A 22540-nucleotide genomic window follows, 5' to 3' on the forward strand; every position below is an offset into this window, starting at 1 on the left:
AACAGCCACCCCCAAGCAGACTCCGCCAACACACGTGACCGCGTAGGGCGGTGCCGCCGCCGCCGCAGCAGCCGCCCCTCTCCGCCCAGAGTTCCCCGCTTCCGCCGGCCAGCACAGCCCCGCCCCCAAGTCGCGGAGAGCCAATCCTCATGCACGTTTCTTGGCCCCGCCCAAGCGCCCTCCTCAGCGTGTGCCCCTCCCTCCGCCCGCCGGCCCGCCCGTCAGTCAGGCAGGCAGGCAGTCGGTTCGAGCTGCCTTTGGTCTCTGCAGCATTCCTGAGCGCGACCCCCTTGCTCCTTCTTGGTCAACGGCAGCGGCTGCACCGGCGGCGGCGCAGTCCCTCCGGGAGGCGCGGCGTGGGCCGAGGGACGGTCGCAGAGCGTCAAGCCCAGCGCGGCGGAGGCGGCGGCGGCCGGGCAGCCAACATGGCGGCGGCGGCAGCGGCGGGCGCGGGCCCGGAGATGGTCCGCGGGCAGGTGTTCGACGTGGGGCCGCGCTACACCAACCTCTCTTACATTGGCGAGGGCGCCTACGGCATGGTGTGGTGAGTGTCCACATCCGCCCACCCCACCTCTCGGGGCCGCAGTGGACGCAGCTGCGGCCTCGTCCGCGTCTGGGCCTCCCGCGCCACCGCGCCCCCGCGCCCCCGACCCCGAGCCTCGTCCCGGTCCGCGCCCTGGGCTTCGGGCGGTGCCTTGGGGTCAGTCGAGGTTTGGGTGTTGCTCGCGGCACTTCGCGGGCGTGCCCTCGCTGGCCTTTGAGAAAGGCGCCGGGGGGCGGAGGCCAGGACCTCGGGTCCTCCGGACCCTGTTGCAATCGCGGATTTTAGAGCCAGGATCTCAGGAAGGGAACGGGACCCAACCCCAGACTTCCAATTTGCCAGCATGGTGGTCTTCTTTTTGACATCCGGATTTTAAAGCCGGGAATTCTTCCAGATGCTTGTCTGTTTGCCTCGGCTTGTGTGCAGAACATCGAGATGATAATCTGTTTTCTTGTTCGCCTGTGTTTTCTGTGAACGGCTTTCATTAAATATCTTCAGTGGTGCTAATGGTGCTCTCCTGCGCATGCTTCCTAAAAAGCATTAGCGGCACCAGGGTTAGTTGTGGATATTTCAATCTTGAAGTTTTTAAATGGAATTTAATATCCTACTGTTGACGTTTCGGGAAAGGTAAGTCAGCATCGCTCTCTTGACTTATTAAAGAGTCGTTTGGAGTTGGGCCTAATAGGGCTCTTTTTCTTTACCCCCAAGTGAGCTCTCTTACCAGCATAAACGCATCCACACGTTATAGCACAATTATTGTGGACTTTTACTGTTAACGTTTGAATGGCAAATATATATGCAGCCCTAATGTAGTTCTTGCAGAGTCATATGCAAGCTCCCTCATCTTAATCCGGATCCCTCAGAAGGGGTGGAATAAGGGTGACGGTATTGTTTTTAATAGAACGAACTAACTGTAGTGTTTTATGCTCATGAAGGCTTGTGGAAGTGTAGACTCCCTGACAGCTAAGACTTCTTATGACTGTGTTTTGAAGAAAGGAAGCAAGCTAATATTTATTAAACATTTCATGGCACATGCCGTACATTATTTTATTGGAACAGCCACCTCAAAGGAGGAAAGGTGGTACTATTCCTCTATCAGGTGGGAAAGTATTTTGATGTGAATCCAATTCTTAAGGTCATACAACCAAAGAGTCAGACTTGAGATGCAGACTGAGATCCTGTTTCAAATGTTGCAGCTCTTTCCATTATACCCTGCTATCCTTACGAGGTATTACTAATAATTTTAGAATTTCAGCATATTTTACTGTTATAAGCAAATCGAATTCATTCAAACTTGAATGATCATAATTTTAGAAATGTCACAGAGGGCATGTTTTACCAAGTATGTTAGCTAGACAGATTAGTTAAAATAGAACCAGCGACCCTTTGGTCCACAGGCCAGCACTCAATCCTCTGAGCCATACCAACGAGGGTTAAAATTCTTACAAAAAAAAAAAGATTTTAATTCAGAACTGAATATTCTCATTCTCTTTAGGAGCAAAATTCTTCACAGTATACAACTGTGGAAATTAACATGAACTCAGAGGCTTAGGAACCAAATGGGAAATTAAATCAGGTCAGGCTTAAAGGAAATAAGGCACTAGAAAGTAACAGAGTACTGCCCGCAGCATCACTTCTCTGTCATAGATCCAATTACTGTTGCACCTGCTGGTAAGTATGCCAGTAAACGTCTCATTGTGAGAGGCTCAGAATTGCCCATCATGTCCTTTGGCCCTTTTTTAAAAAATCAGTTTCTAAAATAAAGGCTGAAAAAATCTTTAGGGCATTTATTTACTTATTTATTTTAGAGAGAAAGGAGAGGGGAGAGAAACATCAATTTGTTGTTTCAGTTATTTATGCATTCATTGGTTGATTATTGTATGCTCCCTAACTGGGGATTGAACCTTTAAGCTTGGTATATCAGAACAGTGCTCTAACCAGCTGAGCTCTGTGGCCAGGGCTAAGTTTAGGACACTTCAATTGAAAGGGTTATTCTTATTCTCCCTGGCTTCCCTCCTTCCCCCATCTAATAGGATTTTTACTAGTCTGAAAATGATTTAGGTCTATTAACTATAGGTCTCATTTAGGTTAACTATTTAGGTCTCATTGCTATAGAGACTTCGAAGTCTCTATCAGGTGAAATGCCAAGTTTTCTTACTGTAATTTTGCTTTGCTAAGTAAAATATAAATACAAATAAAATTGAAATTAAAATCCTGCATCCAGAATGTAGTTTTTTACCTTCAGGTTGATGATAGACACTAGTAAGACTTTAATCTGTGTTGCACATTATTCGCATTTAATAAATGTTGATTAGCAGTGCTGAGTTTATGGAGGGCTTCTTGACTGAAATGTATATCTTAACATTAAATAGAGATTTTTTTTAAAGTAATGGTTCCAGGAAGTTTTAAGGATTTTCAAGCATTTTTTAAAAATTTCCTGAATCAGTTCATTAGGAATTTTATCTTTTTTGTGCAGAGCTCTTTCTTAATCATTACGTGGAGAATACAAAGATGAAGAGTGAACAGAGTTTGAATTGGGCCTTTAAGAGTGGGTATGGTTTTGATAGATAATAGGCATGAGCAGCGGTGTGAGCAGTGGAATCTAATCCTGGATGAGTACTAAGGTGGCAAATTGTAGAGGACTCCAAAGGCAAAACTGGGTTTGTATATTTGAGCAATGAGAAGCATCAGTGTTTTTGAAAAGAGGCAGTCACATCATCAATTTTAGAATTTTAGAGGAAAATGAGCAGTGTTGGAAATAATAAAAAAACTGAGATGGGGGAAATCATTTAGGGTATTGTAACTATCTAGAGATAAAATAATGTAATGCCTTGGAAGGTAGCAGATGGAGATGAGTGATCTTACAAAGATTGAATTAGTTAACGGGCTCTTTTTAGAAGAGGGGAAGAAAGACTTAATCATGGCACGTATGGGAAGAAGCACGTGATGATGAGATCTTAAAGGGTAAGAGCATAATAGAGGTGGGATTTGGATTTGAGAGGGATTTCTGAGACAAATGGTGATTAACTGGGTTTGGGCATGGTTGTTAATTCCTGGGGGTGGGGTGGGGGGGTGGTTCTATCATCCAGGAAGGAATACCATAGGTAGAGCAGGTTTGTTAAGAAATAATGAGCTCTGGTTTGGATTAAGTTTGTGGTGTCCGTTGGCCATTTAGGCTATATCCATAAGGCATCTTGAAATTTATAGCAGGGAAATAGAACCTGAAGATGAAAATTTGTATAAAGTTTAGTCTTACATGGATGAGCACAGATTCTTATTTGAGGTCATTGGTTAGGTGAAATTACATGCTGATGTTGGGTATGCTCATCTGTTTAGTAAACAATCCATAGCATTCAATAGGTTTTCAAAGGGGTCCATTATCCCTGAAAGGTTAAGAGCCACTGAGGTAGAAGAGAAAGACTGAAGAGGTAACTCCAGTAAACACTTTAAGAGGAGATAGGCAAAGGAAGAGGAACCTGAGGACTGGTACGATGTATAAGAATCAGGAAAAAAAAGAAAGAAGGATATGAGAAGAAAAATTGAAGCTATCTTTTAGACCATCTAATTAAGATAAGAAATATCTACTTTGAGTAAGTGAAATTTGAAACACTTTCTGAATATGACTGAGAGGTTATAGGGTCATCTCCATAGAGAGACTAATTGAAACCTTAAGAGTAGACAAGACGAAGAAAAATGTGGGAATGGAGCCTGAGGGCAAGTTACGGAAGAAGACAGAGGAAGCGTGGTCAGAGAGCCCAGAGAACCCTGAGTGCACATCATCAAAGGAGCCAAGGAAGATAGCGGTCATAAGGGATTGGTATAGAGTACACATATAGGACAAACAAAGCAGCCTGAAGACAAAGTTGTTGGATTTGCTGACTTTCCACTCTCCCCCCAAAAAACAGATGGTTCCAACATAATTTCATTGTGGTCACATTCCTGATAGTATTGGGTTGGCCAAAAAATCGTTACATTTTTTTTCCCTGTATGGTGCTTAGCTGTGTTTGGTTGTCTTTAACTTCATTCAAAACAATTTTGTTAGATTGTGTTGTGACAGTTTTTATGTCAGCGTGCATTTATTTATTTTAAAGACTTTATTTATTTACTTTTAGAGAGAGGGGAAGGGAGGGAGAAAGAGAGGGAGAGAAACATCAATGTGTGTGTGGTTGCCTCTCGTGCACCCCCAGCTGGGGACCTGGACTGCACCCCAGGCCTGTGCCCTGGCTGGGAATCCAAGCAGTGACTCTTTGCTTTGCAGTCCAGCGCTCAACCCACTGAGCCACACCAGCCAGGGCTATCAGTGTGCATTTAAAAAAAAAAAAAAACTCACCAAAATTGGTGAATTTTTGTGTAGCCAAATGGGTAGATTTGAAGATGGAAGAAGATAGGCAACATAGTATGCTTTATTATTTTAAGAAAGGTAAAAAGGCAAGTGAAAAACAAAAAAAGATTTGTGCATTGTATAGAGCTGTGACGGATTTAACAAGTCAAAAGTGGTTTGTGAAGTTTCTTGGTACTATTGACATTTTGGCCAAATTATTCTTTGCTGTGGGGCCGTCTTATGCACTGGAAGATGTTTAGCAGCACCTCTGGCCTCTACCCCCTAGAAGCCAATAAAGGGAAATAGCCAACACACGCAAAATGTCCACATCAATAAAGTTATTGGTGAAAATGAAAAATGTATCCTTAATTTTATGGAAAAAACTAAATGGGACTTTTTGGCCAGTCTAATATAATATCCTCTTTTAGGAAGGTTTTTGTGATTATGACAAAGTAGTAGAACTATCATTTAGTCAGCACTTTCTGTCATTGCTGGGTTGTTGGGGTTTTTTTTTTTTAAGGTTTTATTTATTTATTTTTAGAGAGGGGGAAGGGAGGAGAAAGGGAAACATCAATGTGAGAGAGAAACACTGATCCGCTGCAGCTTGCATGGGCCCTGACCAGAGACCAAATCCACAACCCAGGTATGTGTTCTGACCGGAAATCAAACTGGCGACCTTTCACTTTGTGGGGTGATGCTCAACCCACTGAGCCACACAGGTCAGGGCTGTTGTTTTTTTTTAAACATACATTAATTAATCCTGATAACCACACTGCAAAGGTGGTTGCTTTGTGAGTGAGGAAATAGGACACTGAAAGTTTAACTTGCCTAAGGACACCCAGTTAGGAAGTGATAGATCATCCCAGTCTGTCCAGTACCTAAATGACACTCAACCAAAGATCAAAGTTGCCAAAATGCATGCTTTCAATAACAATATAGCTATTGTCTGCTTTTACTTGTATCACTTTTTAGTCTTTTTAAAAACCTTTCATGCCACGTTATTCACTCAAAGCATTTATTTATTGAGTACCTTTTTATGTGCCAGGATTCACACGGTCCCTGCTCTTTCGTAGCTCATACTCCAGACAGTGGGATGGAGTTGGGCAATAACAGAGACTATACCAGAAGGTATAAAGAAGGAATGTATGAAGTTCTGTGACAGAAAAAGAAGACCTGCGTGGCATGGGGCTGTCTTTGTATGGCTTCACAGACTTGAGCTGGGTGTTGATGTATTACTAGGAGTTTGCTTTGAGAAGTGCATTCTAGGTAGAGGAAATGTACATGCAAAGGCCTAGAAGTTCCACAGCAGCACATCAGGTAAGGAAAACCAGAAGTTGTTTGGGATGGCAGGAATATAGGGTGCCTCAGGGAGAAAGCTGGAATTGAGACAGCTGGGATGGGCAGTGCCAAATCCTGAAGGACATTGTGTACTAAGGAGTTTGGACTTGATTTTATAGATAAGTCGCTAAAGGATAGCCCTCTTTCTCATCAGATTTTGTGATTGTGTTCCCCTTTGTCTGTCTTATGTTTTCTGCCCATTGTGCTATTCTTTTTTTCCTGCTTACCCAGGGGTACTCAGAGGGTGTCTTTACCCCCTGTCCAGGGGTATTTTGAAATGTATAGGGACATGGTTGTTACATTGATTGTGGGATGTGAATGGCCTTTGGGGTGGGTGTGGTGGGGGTAGGCATACTATACAACTTGCAATGTATGGTACAGTCCCACCACTAGAGAATCATCCTGCCACGATACCAGTAGTACACCCCTCCAGTTCACCTCTGGGAGACAGTGGCCCCTATTCAAGTCCTGTCTTCCTTCCTCTAAGGCCCGTCTGCTCTATAAATTTGACCTTATTACTCCCTGCCACACCACTCTCTCCCTCACTCCCTCCCTGGAATTCAGCCTGAATTTGCACCACCTGTTTGAAAAGCTGGATCAGCAGTAGTATGTATCACCTATAAAAGCTCAAGACTTGGAAACACATCTGGATTCAGATTCTTAGTTTTCCTTGTTAACTGTTAATTTTTAATAAAGTACTCTCTTGTATGTTTTTTGGAGCTCAAAGATGTGAGGAAACCAACTTATGTGAGCAACAGAAAATCCAGTGTTTCTGAACAGTTTTCAAGTGCAAATAAAGCTCAACAAAATTAATTTTGATATTTATAACATCCCTGATAATGTGCTGTGGTGGCTAGCTATAACAGATACTCCATTTCCATGAGTTTAATTGGTGTGTTCTCGGTTCTCAAGTATTTATAAAAATACTTGAATGAAAAAAACATCCAAGTTGGGTTTTCCCAGAACCATATATAAATGTATTTTGTCCCTTATTCACATTAATGTACTTACTAAATTAAAACCCAACTGATATGTCAGCGAACATCCAGAGCTACTCCACTGTACATCCGGTATACTCACCCACTGATCTGCCTGACCCTAAGGTGCTGGCCATCTGTTTTTGCTTTTTTTTTTTTTTTTTTTTAAGATTTTATTTATTTATTTTTTAGAGAGGGAAGGGAGGGAGATAGAGAGAAACATCAATGTGCGGTTGCTGGGGGTTATGGCCTGCAAACCAGGAATGTACCCTGGCTGGGAATTGAACCTGGGACACTTTGGTTCCCAGCCCGCACTCAATCCACTGAGCTACGCCAGCCAGGGCTATGTTTTTGCTTTTTTTTTCTCTGTTACTTCCTGGGGCTCCTACATAATCTGGAAAGCCAACAGAATAAATGTTTTCCAAGGTCCCTCTGAGATTCTCAGTCTTAGGGCAGGCTCTGGGTTCTAACCCTATGGCCCATAGGATCTAGGAAGTGGTGTGTAAGGGTGGGGGCCTCCATGAGGTATTCTATGACCAACTAACATTTGTCACAGGCCTGCCTTGCTTTAGGTGTCACGGTGTGAAATTCATTTTCATCCTCATCTTTCAGGTATTTTTTTCACTTTATAGATAAGGAAACCAGGTCTTCAGTAACTTGTCCAAGATTCACAGCCGATAAATACATAGCAAAACTGAAATTTGATTAGACCCTCAAATGTGTGATATTTTTTTTCTTTAACTAGTATAGGTTTTCCTCTGTTACACCAAATTACCTGGAAACATGCTTCCTACATATAGCCCTTGTTCCTGCATTGGCACCAAATTATAAAATGATGATTGTCATAGTTGACTTGAGCCTGTTGAAGGAGGAAGAGGAAAAACTGGATAACTAGAAGGGCTGTTGGGTCAAAGCAGCTTAGTTGTGGTTTTTTTTTTATCAGGAGGGTAGTGTTGATTTCTTCTCACTCCTCCTACTTATCTCTACTAGTTTTTTTTTTATTTTCAGTCATTTACTGACATTATTAGCATGTACCTGATTTATGTGCTAGGTGGTAAGATCAGAGTGGTGAACAGAAGTGATTTTTACTCTGATAGAGTCCAACAGGAAAGTAATATCATTTACTGAATATGATGAGGTGCAGAGAGTGCTACCAGAGAGTATAAAGGTGGACTAAGGAAGTTTGAGGAATAGTCTGGGAGGATTTCCTGGAGGAAGTAGTTTTGAGCTGGGACCAGGAAATGCTGGAGTGTTTCAAGTACTACCTTGTAAATACTGAGTGTATAATGAAGATCCAGGGGTCTTTCTCATGGTACCAAAGGAAAAGAAAGTGTAGTTAAAGCTTCAGGTAAGATTGCAACCAGGAACCAGAAAACAGATCAATGCATCTATCTCTCTTTCTGTTTACATTTACAAAATCTTCCTGTACCCTGCATCTCTGCACAACTGTTTTTTTGTCTTTTGGGGGTGTTTGTTTGTTTGTTTGTTTTTGCCACTTCTACATGCACTTATCGTAAGAGAGCTGACCTGAACTTCCCATAGTATGTGTTTTCAGTTTTCTGAATCCGATGCCTAGGGGGAGAGAGTCTGATCCAGCTTGGGATAGTGTCTACTTCCAGTCAGCTGAGGCCCCAAGTGGGGTCGTTTGATAAGACTGGACATTTTTAAGGCATGAGTAGTGGAGGTTGGGTGGTCAGAAGATGTCTCCTATTGATTACCAGCCTGACAGGTTAAAATTCTTGGTGCTGCTGCCCCTGCTTTTCTCCAGGCTGGAACCATTCCCTGCTGTTGGAACCTGTAGGGAAGTGAGAAGAGTGAGTAATTAAGGCACGAGAAGGGTTTTGGGCTGCTTTTAGGGCTCTTCTGCCTTCCTGTCTCTGGCAATATGGGGGTGGCATCTTTAAATTTTATTTTATATGTATGTACATATATAACATGTGATTATATATATATATGAGTTATGAAACCTAACAATAAATGCTTAAGGCCTCACCACCTAGCAAGTGACTTCTTGACTAGATTGACTAACACCAGCATTCTGAAACCTGGCCACAGTCCTTGCCCCACAGTTCTATCTTCTTTCTTGGAATCTGTATAGTGGAGTGGGTATAAGCATGGGCTTTGACTATGTATATGTGACTTGAACCTTGTTTTCCTTACCTGTAGTAAGGGGATAGTGATTCACACCTCAGTGTTGTGAGGATTAAGTGAGTCGTATAGGGGAAGTACTGACCACACAACCTCTGGTTAATGCTCTGTTCTAATTCCTTGAAGTAAATGGGCTTGGCAAGACCTGATCCTCCCTCCCCTCAGTCTCTTAGCATATCCTCTTGGAGTGTAAAGTAGGATGTGCAGGAATAAAAATAATAGACTTAGGGTCACACAGGTTGTGTGTGGAGTTCCAGTTGTGTGACCTTGGGCAACTCATTTTCATCCTTGGATCTAACAGCATCTTCTATGCCAGGCAGAGAGAGAGAATAGGAAGACAGCACCTCCTACCAATTATCAGGGTCCTACAACTTGCAGTTTGGACCTTAATTTGGATAAACAAGCTATTTTAAAATGCTCATTCCCATTATAGGGTGAAGCCTTATTAACCCCTTTATATTAGACTGATTTTTTTAAAAAAATTAACCAAACAGCAAGGAAAGTGAGGTTGTCTGTGGCTTTCTACTTTTTGTTTTAAAGCAGCTATATGGGCATACTATAAAATTTACAAAATTTCAGTTCAGTGTTCAGTTCAATAATTTTTTTAGTAAATTTACATAACTGTGTAACCATCACCACAACCCAGTTTTAGAATGTTTCCATCATTCCAAAAAGTTTCCTCTTGTCATTTGTAGTCACGCCCACTCCCACCCCCAGGCAGCCCTCATCTGCTCTCTGTTTTGCCAGTTCTAGAAATTTCATGAAAATGGAATCATGCAAGATACAGGGAGGTGTTTTGTATATGGTGTTTTCTTCACTTACAGTGTTTTGAGGTTCATCCATGTTGTTGCCAGAATTAGTAGCTTGTATCTTTTTTGTCATCAAATAGTGATTAATTTGGATGGCTATACCAGATTATGGGCATTTGGAATGTTTCTAGTTTTTTTCTCTATTATGGATGGTGCTGCTACGAACATTCATTTGTAAGTTCTTTTGTGAACATAATGTTTTAATTTCTCTTGGGTACTTGGGAGTGAAGTTGCTGGGTCATAAGTGGTGTGTGTGTGTGTGTTTTAGAGGGGGTGGGGATGGTAAAATGATTTTACTTTTAACCATAATAAAACTAGATTAATTTATTGAACAAATTAAATACCTTATGTACTGGCTACTCTTTTAGGCACTGAGAATAGAGAGGTGAACATAGTGCCTGCCTTAGAGAAGGCTTATTTTTCAGTGAAGATAAACTATCACAGGTACTCAATGTTTCACTTGCTGATAAGTGCTATGAAGAAAGTTAAAATGGCCCTGGCTGGCGTGGTTCAATGGGTTGAGCACTGGCCTGTGAACAAAAGGGTCGCTGGTTTGATTCCCAGTCAGGGCACATGCAAGAATCAATGAGTGAATACATGAATAAGTGAAATAGTAAATCGATGTTTCTTTCTCTCTTTCTCTCCTTCCCCCTCCCTCCATCCCTCCCTCTCTTTAAAATTAATAAGTTAAAAAAAAACTTTTAAAACAGAACTGATTAAAAGTAATTCTGGAAAAAAAACTTGATACACTCATCTATAGAAGAAATAGTTTTTAGCTGCACAGCTAAAGAAAATAAATAATACATTTACCCAATTAATATCTAAATTGCCACTGAATACAGGTCAGGCTCACATAGTAAAACCTACAGAATTTACCTTCGTCACAAAAATATATCTTGAGTCAGTAACTAAGTTCAGGATACGGTTATTTATTGCTTCAATAGAAATGTGAAAATGTTTAGTATGAGAGCTTATTGGAAAAGTTTCTTCTAATTTTCAGTCTAGCAATGCTGAATCTGTCCTCAAATAAACTTACATTTCCCCATGAAATCATCTTTGTTTCCATGGTTGAAGCAGATGCCTTTTTTTCCTCTTTTTTTTTTAAGGGTCAGTATAATCTTTTCCCATAAGTTAATTTTTACTGCAGGACAATATAGTTGTATAAAAATATTTGATGTTATCTTTCAGGCCAGTGAAAAACCAGTCAGTAGTAGTGCTAGATTAATCTAAGACTTTTACCAGGAACCTCCATCTCCTTATTGAGCCATTCTGCCTGTCATGTGTTTTGTTAATGTTTTGAAGAATCCTTTCAGGCCACTCTGATCCCTTACCATTCAAGTGATAATAAAAGTGATATTCTTTAGGGGTGTTGTAAATTCTTTCTTTAGTCCAAAGGGAGACAGAAAGGAAAGACATTTGTGATTATCTGTCCACTCTGATACAACTGCTAAGGAGAGCTACTTACACATATTTCCTGCCACCAAGCAAGTATAAGACAGAAATAGTCATGAGAAGGCCAAAGTTTTTAGAGACCTTAAGACTGTTTTTGGTTGCCCTGGCCCGTGTGGCTCAGTTGGTCAGAACGTCATCTTGTAAACCCAAAAGGCCTTGGGTTTGATTCTCTGCCAGGGTACGTGCCTTGGTCCCCAGTTGCTGGGTATACGGGAGGCAACCAATTGATGTTTCTCTCTCATGTGGATGTTTCTCTCCCTCTTTTTCTCCGTTCCTCCCTTCCCTTCTCTCTAAAATCAATAAGCATGTTCTCAGATGAGGAATCAAAAAAAATAAAATTTAATTTTTTTTTTTTAAAAAAGAAGGCTCCTGGTTATCCCAGCAGGCCAAATGTAACATTTAAGAACTGGTAAATGGCTCTGGCTGGTGTGGCTCAGTGGATTGAATGCCTCAGTGGATTGAGTGCCAGCCTGTAAACCAAAAGGTCATCGGTTCGATTCCCAGTCAGGGCACATCCCTGGGTTGTGGCCCAGGTCCCTAGCCGGGGGCATGTGAGGAGGCAAACCAGTGGATGTTTCTCTCTCACATCAATGTTTCTCTCCTTCTCCCTTCTCTCTAGAAATAAATAAATTAAATATGTTTTTAAAAAAGAACTGGTAAATGTATGTCCAGTGCCGTAGAATGTAATGCTTAACCTGTAAATTGGAAAATATTTTGGCCTTACATGGTTTCTGACTTCACCAGGAGAGGCTCTAGTATTTTCCTATTAAGATTCTAGCTAGCATTGGGCTGAGGTGTATTTTATTTACTTAAGGAAGTATCCATCACTTCCTATTTTGGTGGTTTTAACATAAAAGAGTGAATTTTGTCAAATGTATTTCCTGCCTCCATGGAGGTTATTATATGATTTTTATCTCTTTAGCATTATTAATATGAGGATATTAATGGATTTCCTTATATTGAACCTCCTTTACATTCTTGGAATAAATTCTGCTTGGTTATGTTGTATTCTTTTTTGTAATGTACCCTTGGATTCTGTTTGAAGGGTTTGTGTTGATATACACAAGTGATGTTTGTAATATTTTTTTCTCTGTAACCTTTGTGAGGTTTGGGGTTTACTGTTATACTTCGTAAAGTGAATTCGGAAATTTTCTTTTTTTTTTCTGTGTTCTGAGATAGCATTGGGACTACCCTATCTTTAAGTTATAGAATTTCCCTGTGACACCATTGGCCTGGTGCTTTTCTGTGTTTCCTTCCGTTTTGGTTTCTGTCTGATCTCTGCCGTCATTCTCTTTCCTCTCCAGGTGATTCTCCACAACCACCACTGTGACTACTGTTTACCCATTAAGCATCTCCATGTGTTATTCTCCTTACATGTCATTATTCTTAAACAGTATGGTACTTAATGTTTCCTGGTTTTTGTTTTTGTTTTTTTTTAATGGTTGTTCAAGTACAGTTTTCTGTCTTTTATACTCCCATCCCAGGCCACCCCCCCCAGCCCTCACCACCTCCCTACCATTTCCACCCCCCAGGCCCTAGTTTTTGTCCATGTGTCCTTTATACTTGTTCCTGCAGACCCTTCCCCTTTTCCCCTGAAATTCCCTCCCCTCTGGTCACTGTCAGCCTGTTCTCTATTTCAGTGTCTTTGGTTATATTTTGCTTGCTTGATTGTTTTGTTGTGTAGGTTCCTGTTAAAGGTGAGATCATATGGTATTTGTCTTCCACCACCTGGCTTATTTCGCTTAGCATAATGCTTTCTAGTTCCATCCATGCTGTCGCAAAGGATAGGAGCTCCTTCTTTCTTTCTGCTGCATAGAATTCCATCGTGTAAATGTACCAGAGTTTTTTGATCCATACATTTACTGATGGGCACCTAGGTTGCTTCCAACACTTGGCTATTGTAAATTGTGAATTTTGTGTAAGTGGAATCATACTGTACTTATTCTTCAAATTTTTTACTCATTTTTTGAATATAGTTATAATTTTCATTGCTTTATAAATATCATGTATAAGAATACCACAATTTACCCGTTCTAGTATTAATAAACATTTTGTTGTGTCTTGTTACTGCAATGATTCTGAGAATAACTTTGTATATCTTTCCTGATATTCAAGAGTTTCTTTAGACACATCCCCAAAAGTAGAATTGCTGGGTGGCAGGACACATGCATGTTCACTAGGCAGTGCTTTGTTGTTTCCTAAGTAGTTCTGCCAGTAAAGTTTTGTGCTATTGTTGTACACATTTTGGTAAATTCATTCCTTAGTGCCTTACATTTGTTGTTGCTGTTGTAATTTGAATCTGTAGCTGGTTTTATGAAAGTGCATTAGACTTTTATTGATTTTTATGTCCCACAACGTAGCTAAAGCCTTATTCCATTATTTTGTGTTTAAATTCTTTTTGGACAAGTATATCATCTGAAAATTTTGACAATTTTATTTCTTTGCAGCACTCAGATTTCTTCTCTTAAGAGCAGTGGTGATAGTGAGCATCTCTGACTCGTTAAAAGAAAAGTTCTAATTGAATGAAGGGGCTGGCAGTTTTAATGCAGTTTTCCTTATTAGGTTTTCTTTTTCAGGTTTTTTCAGAGCTGTCAAAAAATAATAATAATAATTGGAGCCACTTTAAAATGGAGTCAGAGCTGCCGTGCCAGAGAAATTGCTTTGCAAGTTTTATGCCTCAAATCTTTGGAATGTTAAAACAGGGCAAAATAACCTTTGGACTGGGACTAAAGCAACCTTATACCCTGAAAGAAAACTATTTGCAATGATAAGAAAGTAGATATTATGACTCCTGGAAGGATGGATGACTTTGCAAACTGAAAATTAAAAACAAACGTTTAGAGTTAGCATCACTGTGTTATCAGCACTAATAGAAATGCCTTCTATTGATGTAATTGTTTCCCTTCCCTTTCTCATAAATAACCATTGCTTTTATCTCCTAATTGGAACACTATTTGGGCCACTGCCTGAATCTATGCCTCAGAAGAACTATTCTTACTGATCTCATAAATGCTTGTTGCCTTTCACTTTTTTTAAAGGGCCTTTTATTTTTAGGTTAGACAAGTTTGTTTTTCTTTTTCTTTTTCTCCTGAATGATTGTTGAATTTCCACAGGTGTTTTTTTTACTGCATCTGTTGACTTTTTGTGTGCTTTTTCTCCTTTAATCTGTTAACAGCTTTTAAATTATAATAATAAGTTTTTCTAATACTGAAGCAGTTTTTCATTCCTCATCTAAGCCCAGCTTGGTCATGATGTATTATCAGCATCACATATTGTTGGAAATAATGCAGAGTGATAAAACTGTCATAATTTGGTTTGCTGATAACTAATAAGGGTTTTATCATCATGTTTATAAGGGAAATTGGCCTGGCCTTGGCTGGTGTGGCTCAGTGGATTGAGTGCCAGCCTGTAAATCAAAAGATCGCTGGTTTGATTCCTGGTCAGGGCACTTTCCTGGGTTGTGGCCAGGTCCCCAGTTGGGGGTGTCTGAATGGCAACCAATTGGTGGTTCTCTCCCTCTCTTCTTTCTCTCTTGAAAAAAATAAATGAAATCGGCCTATAATTTTTTCTTCATCATGATCTCCTCTGGTTTTGGTATCAAAATTAGACCACTCTTATAAAATTATTTGGGAAGTGTTTCTTCTTTTTCTCTTTTGTTAGTAGTTCTGTAAAATTAGAATGATTAATTCTTTTAGAGTTTGGTAGAACTTGCCTGTAAAGCAATCTGGACCTGGGTGGTTTTATGTTTTGGTTTGTTTTGGTGTTTGTTTATATTGGGAACATGTTAAACTACTAATTCAGATTCTTTTAAAAATGGTCATATGATTTTCCATTTTAATTTTTTTAATAATTTATATTTTTCTAGTAATTTGTTTCTTATTTCTGCATTTATTGGAGCATCATTTTCTTGCCCCTTTTTATTTTGAGGTATTCATACCTGTGTAAACACATGTATTGTTTAATGTTAAATACATGTAATTGTACAAATTATAAAATAGAACATTGTCAGAACCTTACAAATGTGCTTTTCAGCCCCTCCTCTCTTTTTTTAAAGGTTTTATTTATTTACCTTTAGAGAGAGGAGAAGAGAAGAGAAGTGGAGAGAGAGGGAAAGAAACACCAATGTGTGGCTGTCCCTTGAGCTCCCCCCATGGAAACCTGGCCCACAACCCAAGCATGTGTCCCAACCAGGAATCAAACCGGTGACCCTTTGGTTTGCAGGCTGGCACTCAGTCCACTGAGCCACACCAGCCGGGGCCCTCTCCTTTCTTTATTTTTTACTTTCATTCAATATAACATGCATGTAGAAAAGTATATACCATAAGATTACAGCTTGATAAATTTTTGCAAAGTAAGACACCCATTTTCAAGATCCACAATCACCCAGTCAGGGTACATGCCTGGGTTGCAGGCCATGACGCCCAGCAACCGCACACTGATGTCTCTGTCTCTCTCTCTCTCTCTCTCTCCCCCTCTCCTTCCCTTCCCTCTCTAAAAATAAATAAATAAAATCTTAAAAGATCCACAATCAGAACCCTAGCACCTCAGTCTCCCTTTGTACTCCCAGTCATCATTCTCCAGAGGTAACCTCTATCCTGACATCTAACAGCACAGACTCATTTTGTTTTGTATTTCACATAAATAGAATCATGTTTGTTCTCTTGTATTTGGCTTCTCTTATTCAACATCATGCTTTTGTGTTTGTGGATTGTTCAGTCTTACTGTGCTATTAGTATTTTATGGTGTGACCATACCACAAATTATCCACCCTGCTGTTAATACACATTTGGATTGTTCCCACTTTTGGACCATTATGAATAGTGCCACCTTGAACATTCTAGTGCATGTGTTTTGGTGAACGTGTATACACATTTCTGTCGTGTATACAGGTGTGGTCAAAAGTAGGTTTACAGTTGTGAATATATGGAACACAGTTTATTCTTGTATTATTACTTATTAATTACTTATTGGTATTATAACTGTAAATCCACTTTTACCCACTCCATATATGTAGGAGCAGAATGGTTGCATCATGGTATGCTTAGATTCTACTTCAGTGGATGTTAACCAAACAGTTTTCCAAAGTAGTTAAATCATTCACACTCAGTAGCTGTGTGGAGTTCAGACTGCTCCATATTTGCGGCACTTGGTATTTTCCTCTCTTTGTTTTTAGCCATTCTGGTGGGTATGAATTGATATATACATTGTGGGTTTTGTTTGCATTTCCCTGGAGTATTTAGTATTTTGCAGATTTTTTTTCTATTAGATTTCTGTGTTTTATTAAAGTAATGGGAATCATGTATAGATCCTAGACATGAGTGTGTTTTTAGAGTCACCATATTTTTTGGACTATAAGACACACTCTTTTCCCCAAAATTTGGGTGGAAAATGGGGGTGTGTCTTATAGTCCAAATGTAGCTTTACATTTACATTAGTGAAATATATTATGTTATTAAATATTTTACCACATTTTTTGCTTCAGTTTTTTTCCCTGTTTCCCCCTAAAACCTAGGTGTATCTTATGGTCCGAAAAATATGGTATGTATTGGAAATATCTTCTCCATTCTGAGAGTTGCCTTTTCATACTCTTAATGAAATCTCTTTGGTTTTATTTTATAAGTTAGTGAACTTCATCTGTCATCTATTTTCTTCTGTCTAGATTGGCAGTGTTAGAAGAAGGGATATTCATGGGAGGAAACCCCAGTAAAGGAAGGAGGCCTTTTTAGCTATATTGCATGCACCTCTAGTGTCTCTGGTACCGTTATACATGTGGTAAGATTACAGATGGGAAGGATAGAGGAGGTCTGTCTTCCCCTTGACTCAAGAGAAGAAAGTAAGGGTGTTATAGAAAGTAAGGGTGCTGTAGAGAGATGCAGTGAAACCATGCCAAACTGAATGGATGTGAGGGATTTTTTTGCATGCTGGCCTTAGCTTCTGAGTCAAGGAGGAGGTAAGATCCGGAGTCTGTCAAGAGTGCATTGCATGAAGGATCAGAGGCTTGGAAAGTTTGGGACAGCTTTGTGTGCTTGAAAGTTAACTAGAGATGAATCAAAGGACTGTTCCTACTTCTCAAAAATAAGGACTTTGTTTCCTGCTGTATCCCTACCACCTAGTACACATTTCACACAGTAGGTGCTCAGCAAATATTTGTTGAATCAGCCAAATACAATATCAGTACATTTAGCTGGCTAGCTCTGTGCGGCCTTCATAGTTTTCACCTTCTTGTCATATTTGCATTCAATTCCCTATAATATTTGAATACCTGAATGAAGAAATAAGTTCCGCACATCTCATTTATCAATTTAAAAACTGCATTTAAAATCTCAGCTCTGGCACTAATAGCTTGGTAACTTAGAACATGTCATTTAACTTCCCAGAGTTTTTGTTTTGTTTTGTTTTGTTGTTGTTATTGTTTTAAGAAAGATTTTATTTGTTTTTAGAGAGAGTGAAAGGGAGGGAGGAAGAGAGTGAGAGAAACATCAATGTGTGGTTGCCTCTTGAGCACCCCCTACTGGGGACCTGTGGTTCATGGTCTGTCACTCAATCCACTGAGCCACATCTGCCAGGGCTAACTTCCCAGAGTATTATTTCACTTTTTGAAACAGGGATTCTGTCTTTTGAGTGTTGAAATGACTACACCAACTAAACTACTATGTGATTCTGAGAGCAATTTTTCTTACACCCCAATATAGGGCTACAGAATAAAACATTTAAATAAATGACTCAGGAGTATAGACTAGACACCTATAATTCGTTCCACTTATTTTTGGGATGGGAGGGAGGGAGAAAGAGAGGGAGAGAAACATCAATGTGTGGTTGTCTCTTGAGTGCCCCTACCAGGGACCCAACCCACAACCCAGGAATATGCCCTGGCTGGGAATCAAACCAGTGACCCTTTGGTTCACAGGCCTGTGCCCAATCCACTGAGCAACCCCAACCAGGGCCTATTAGCGATTTCTAAATAGTTAACCTTAACTCTTCCTGTGGACCTCTGTCATTAGGTAGATTAATTTTTTTTTATGTTTTCCAGCTCTGATGGTTTCACCTGCATTGTCTTCTATTTAACTGCCTGATTTCTGTCACTATTTTATTATAAATTAGTATCTTATAATTTACATTCTGCTTGGCTTATTCTTTATTCTTTTTTTACTTGTTTTTGCTATTCACAGATATCTTTTTGTTTTAAATTCTTTTGTAATATGTTATGGCCCTACAACATGTGTTCTCTCCAGCATTTCCTTTACATAGAACACTTTAAATGTTGTTAGTGAGCTTTGTCCTGTCTTTATCTCCATTCTTACAGACTTGACTCTGTGTGCTAAGCCTGCTTTTTTTCTCGTGGGCCTTAGTTGCCACTCCCAGCTCCTGGGTTGCCCTTTAAAATTTGCTTGCTGGGTTCCTTCAGTTGAGTTTATCTTTGTTCTTTGTTTATAACATGTTTCTTTATTTTGTTGGGTTTTGAAAGAGGAGGCATTCTGTATCATTTCTCACTTAAAGCTTCCCAAAGTTCTGTTGAATAAGACTTTCTGGGCACATTCTTGTGTAATGGAAAGAACACAGATTTCAGAGAAAAGACCAAGAGTTGATCCCAGCCCTCTCATTGAGTGGCTTTGGCTGTCAGTTAGACTCGATGGCAGGACGTGAACTCTTTTAAAGTTTTATATAGTTTTGTTATTCTTAAAGTTAGCATAATCTCTATATGTAATAAAAATAATAAGGAACATTAAAATTATGCATTTACAGTGATCAATAGAAAATTGATAAGGTATTTTAAATGATTTGATGATTAGTTTTAAATGATAAAGTAAAACATGAGATTGTCGGGGCTGAGGCCCTGGTAAAATTATTTTCTTCCAGGTATTCTTCCAAATAACCCTGTATGTGAGAGATAGTCTTTCCATTTTACAGAGGAAGATATTGAGGTTCGGTAAGATTAAGAGAATTGCCCAAGGTTATAAGCACAGAGTTATGACAGTATGTAAGAACTTGAATTCAGATTTCAAGGACTTTAAGGATTAGAACTTTGTCACTTGTCCCAAAATAAGTTTTATTTTTTCATTATGTGTCACTCTATCACTTCAGTAGGTTTTCTGGAATGAGTAGAAGGCATGAGTTTCAGCACTGGTCCTGGAAATCATGTAATTCTGAATGTGCTTTTTACTGGTCAGTGTTGTGAGTTACCTAGGGGCAGCGACTGTCTCTGGCAGTACTTCTCTGTCTGGGTGTTTGATTGTATTTGGTAACAGATCTATTTATTGCTCAACGGTAAAAGTGAGGGAAAAAGAAAGAAAAGGAATTGATTTGAGATAAGATTTCCACCGTAACTTCAGCCAAAAAAATTTGAGTAATTTCACAAAAAGTCATCATTCTGCTGGCCAGTATCCCACGGAATTCTTGTAGATCTCTAAAGTCCTTTGGAGGCTCTTTGTGTACAGTCAGATAATTGAAACACAGACCATGACCTGTGGGATGAATTGGGAAGTCATCAAGGCAGTGCCTCCTCCGTTGTGCTCTCTGGAGCAGCAGACCCAGTTTCTGAAGCTGTGTCTGTTTCATATTGCTGTGCAAATTAACTGCGGGTATGTGGCCCATCCTATCATTCTCAGCCCTCCAGACATTCCTGTACTAGCTTGGACGTTCAGGTGTCCCAGGGTCTCTGTGTCCCAGCTCCATGTTCTCTGAGAAGAGAAGCTAGTTGGCTCAGCTCAGTCTTTGGATGGGTGCTCACTGTGCTGGGTGTTAACTCATCAGCCATGGTCAGGAGCAGTAGTCTTAAGGGGCACAGACAAGGCAAAGGAGCAAATTTCTCTGAGTAAGTGTGATGTAGGCTGGACAGGTACCCAAAAGGTGTCTGTCACAGAAAGTCACCTGGGGAACTTTATAAAAGGAGTTCCAGGCTCTGTTCCCCAGAGGGTGGGTGGTGGTGGTGGTGGTGGTGTTGTTTTAAGAAAGGGAGAGGAACATCAGTGTGTGGTTGCCTCTCACGTGCCCCCTACTGAGGACCTGGCCCACAACCCAGACATGTGCCCCGACCAGGAATCGAACCAGTGACCCCATGATTTGCAGGCCCGAGCTCCATCCACTGAGCCACACCAGTCAGGGCTTCCCAGAGGTTTTGTTCATATTATCAGTATGGAATAGAAACTGGGTGCTCACATTTTTTCCCTTCCCCTCCCCCTGATACTTTTTTAAAAAAATAATTTAATTTATTTTTAGAGAGAGGGAGAAAAACATCAATGTATGGCTGCCTCTCATGTGCCCACAACCCAGACATATGCCCTGACTGGAAATCGAACCAGCAACCTGGGTGCTTACACTTTTAAAAGCTCCCACAATGATTCTGATGCCTGCTCAGATTTGGAAATCACTTTACTCCAATACATATAAATAAATCAGTCTGTATCCACATAAGAAAATAGTGGGAGGGTAAATAAGAAACTAATAAAATGCTTATGGGATAGGGATGGATGAATACAGGGATGGAAGCAAGATACCTCTCTTTTGAAATACTGGTTTTAGTCCTCTTAAAAATTTAAAGAAATGCTTTGGCCTAACAGAAAACAACAGCCTCGTTTAAAAATAATTGAAGATAACTGAGGTGTCACCCTGCTTCTGTTATTAATTTTTGGTATTAATTTTTCAAATGTAATTCATTTTTCCTTATCAACATAATTCTATAGAAGTAAATATTTGTAGGCCTGAGAAGAAGGGGATGGACTGCAAAGGGAAAGTGAAAATTTCGTGGTCTCTCTCTGTTCTATAGAGAGGGCTCTTCTACAGTAGACCTAAAACTATGGGATACACGCCCAGGACAAAGTGGGCTGTGAAGGTTTAGGACAATGATTCTCATTAGTTATACATTGGAATCACCTGGGGTCTTTGGAGGGGGGATTCCAGTGCCCAGACTGTACCCTAGACTGACTCGGTCAATTTCTGGATGTGACTAGGCAATTTTTAAAAGCTTTACAGGTCATGCCAGTGTGTTGTAGCCAAGTACTTTAAGAGTGGGCATATAGATCCTGTTTCTTCTCAGATTTTCACTCACTAATTTAGGCAGGCATCCATGGATCTTGTCTAAAAAAATTATTCTGGTATTTACTGAATGATGATTTTCCTACTTCCCTCATTCCTTCCATATTTACTAATTGTAGAGCTTTTGTAAGAGAGCTGCTCCCTCTCCCCCATCTATTTATTCAGTTATTTATATCAGTATGAACTCATGGGTATTTGTTTTATTCTATAGGTATTTCAGCTCCTTAACAGTTAAAGAGCAGTTACATTTATACAGTCCTAAAATTATATTCGGCCATTTGAAGGCAGCTGCGAGGCTGATGTGGCCCCCAGTAAAAATGAGTTTGACACCCCTAAAATAGAGCTAGGAAAATAGATGTGTGTATACCAGCCCACACTTACACACAGATCTTTATTTCTGTATCTATCTGTTTATGTTAAAAAATGAGTTTATACTGATAATCTCTGATTCTGATCCAACACCATGTGGTTTATTTTAGCCTTCCTTCCTTTTTTTTTTTTTTTAAGATTTTATTTATTTTTAGAGAGACGGGGAAAGAGGGAGAAAGAGAGGGAGAAACACATGACATGTGATAGATACAGCGATTGCTTGCCTCTCTCATGCCTCCAACTGAGGACCTGGAAGGCAAGACAGGTATATGCACTGACTGGGGATCCAACTGGCAACCTTTTGGCCTGCAGGCTGGCGTTCAGTCCACTGAGCCACACCAGCCAGGGCTAGCCTTCTTTTTACTTGTAATTTTTTCACCAACCTGGCTGTCATCTTCCACTCGTTTACATATTTATTCAGTACCATTCTGTACATAAAGTAGTTTCAGAATTGCTAACCAAATATCCTTGTGAGAAATTTACCAATTGCATTATAGGATTTATCTGTAGTTCTTGTGATGTTAGCCTTACAGTATCCAGTTAAAATACTGTT

General features: G+C 40.1%; 1 protein-coding gene across 1 annotated transcript in view; it reads left to right on the forward strand.

The window, feature by feature from the left end:
* Positions 1 to 204: 204 nt before the first annotated feature.
* Positions 205 to 22540, forward strand: part of MAPK1 (mitogen-activated protein kinase 1) — an 82806-nt gene continuing 60470 nt past the window's right edge. Inside the window, exon 1 of the mRNA XM_028528870.2 lies at positions 205 to 544. Within this exon, the coding sequence (XP_028384671.1) occupies positions 426 to 544 (119 nt within the window). The 5' untranslated portion in view covers positions 205 to 425. The remainder of the gene's footprint in view (positions 545 to 22540) is intronic.

Source organism: Phyllostomus discolor, chromosome 13, assembly GCF_004126475.2.
Source record: "Phyllostomus discolor isolate MPI-MPIP mPhyDis1 chromosome 13, mPhyDis1.pri.v3, whole genome shotgun sequence".
NCBI lineage: Eukaryota > Metazoa > Chordata > Mammalia > Chiroptera > Phyllostomidae > Phyllostomus > Phyllostomus discolor.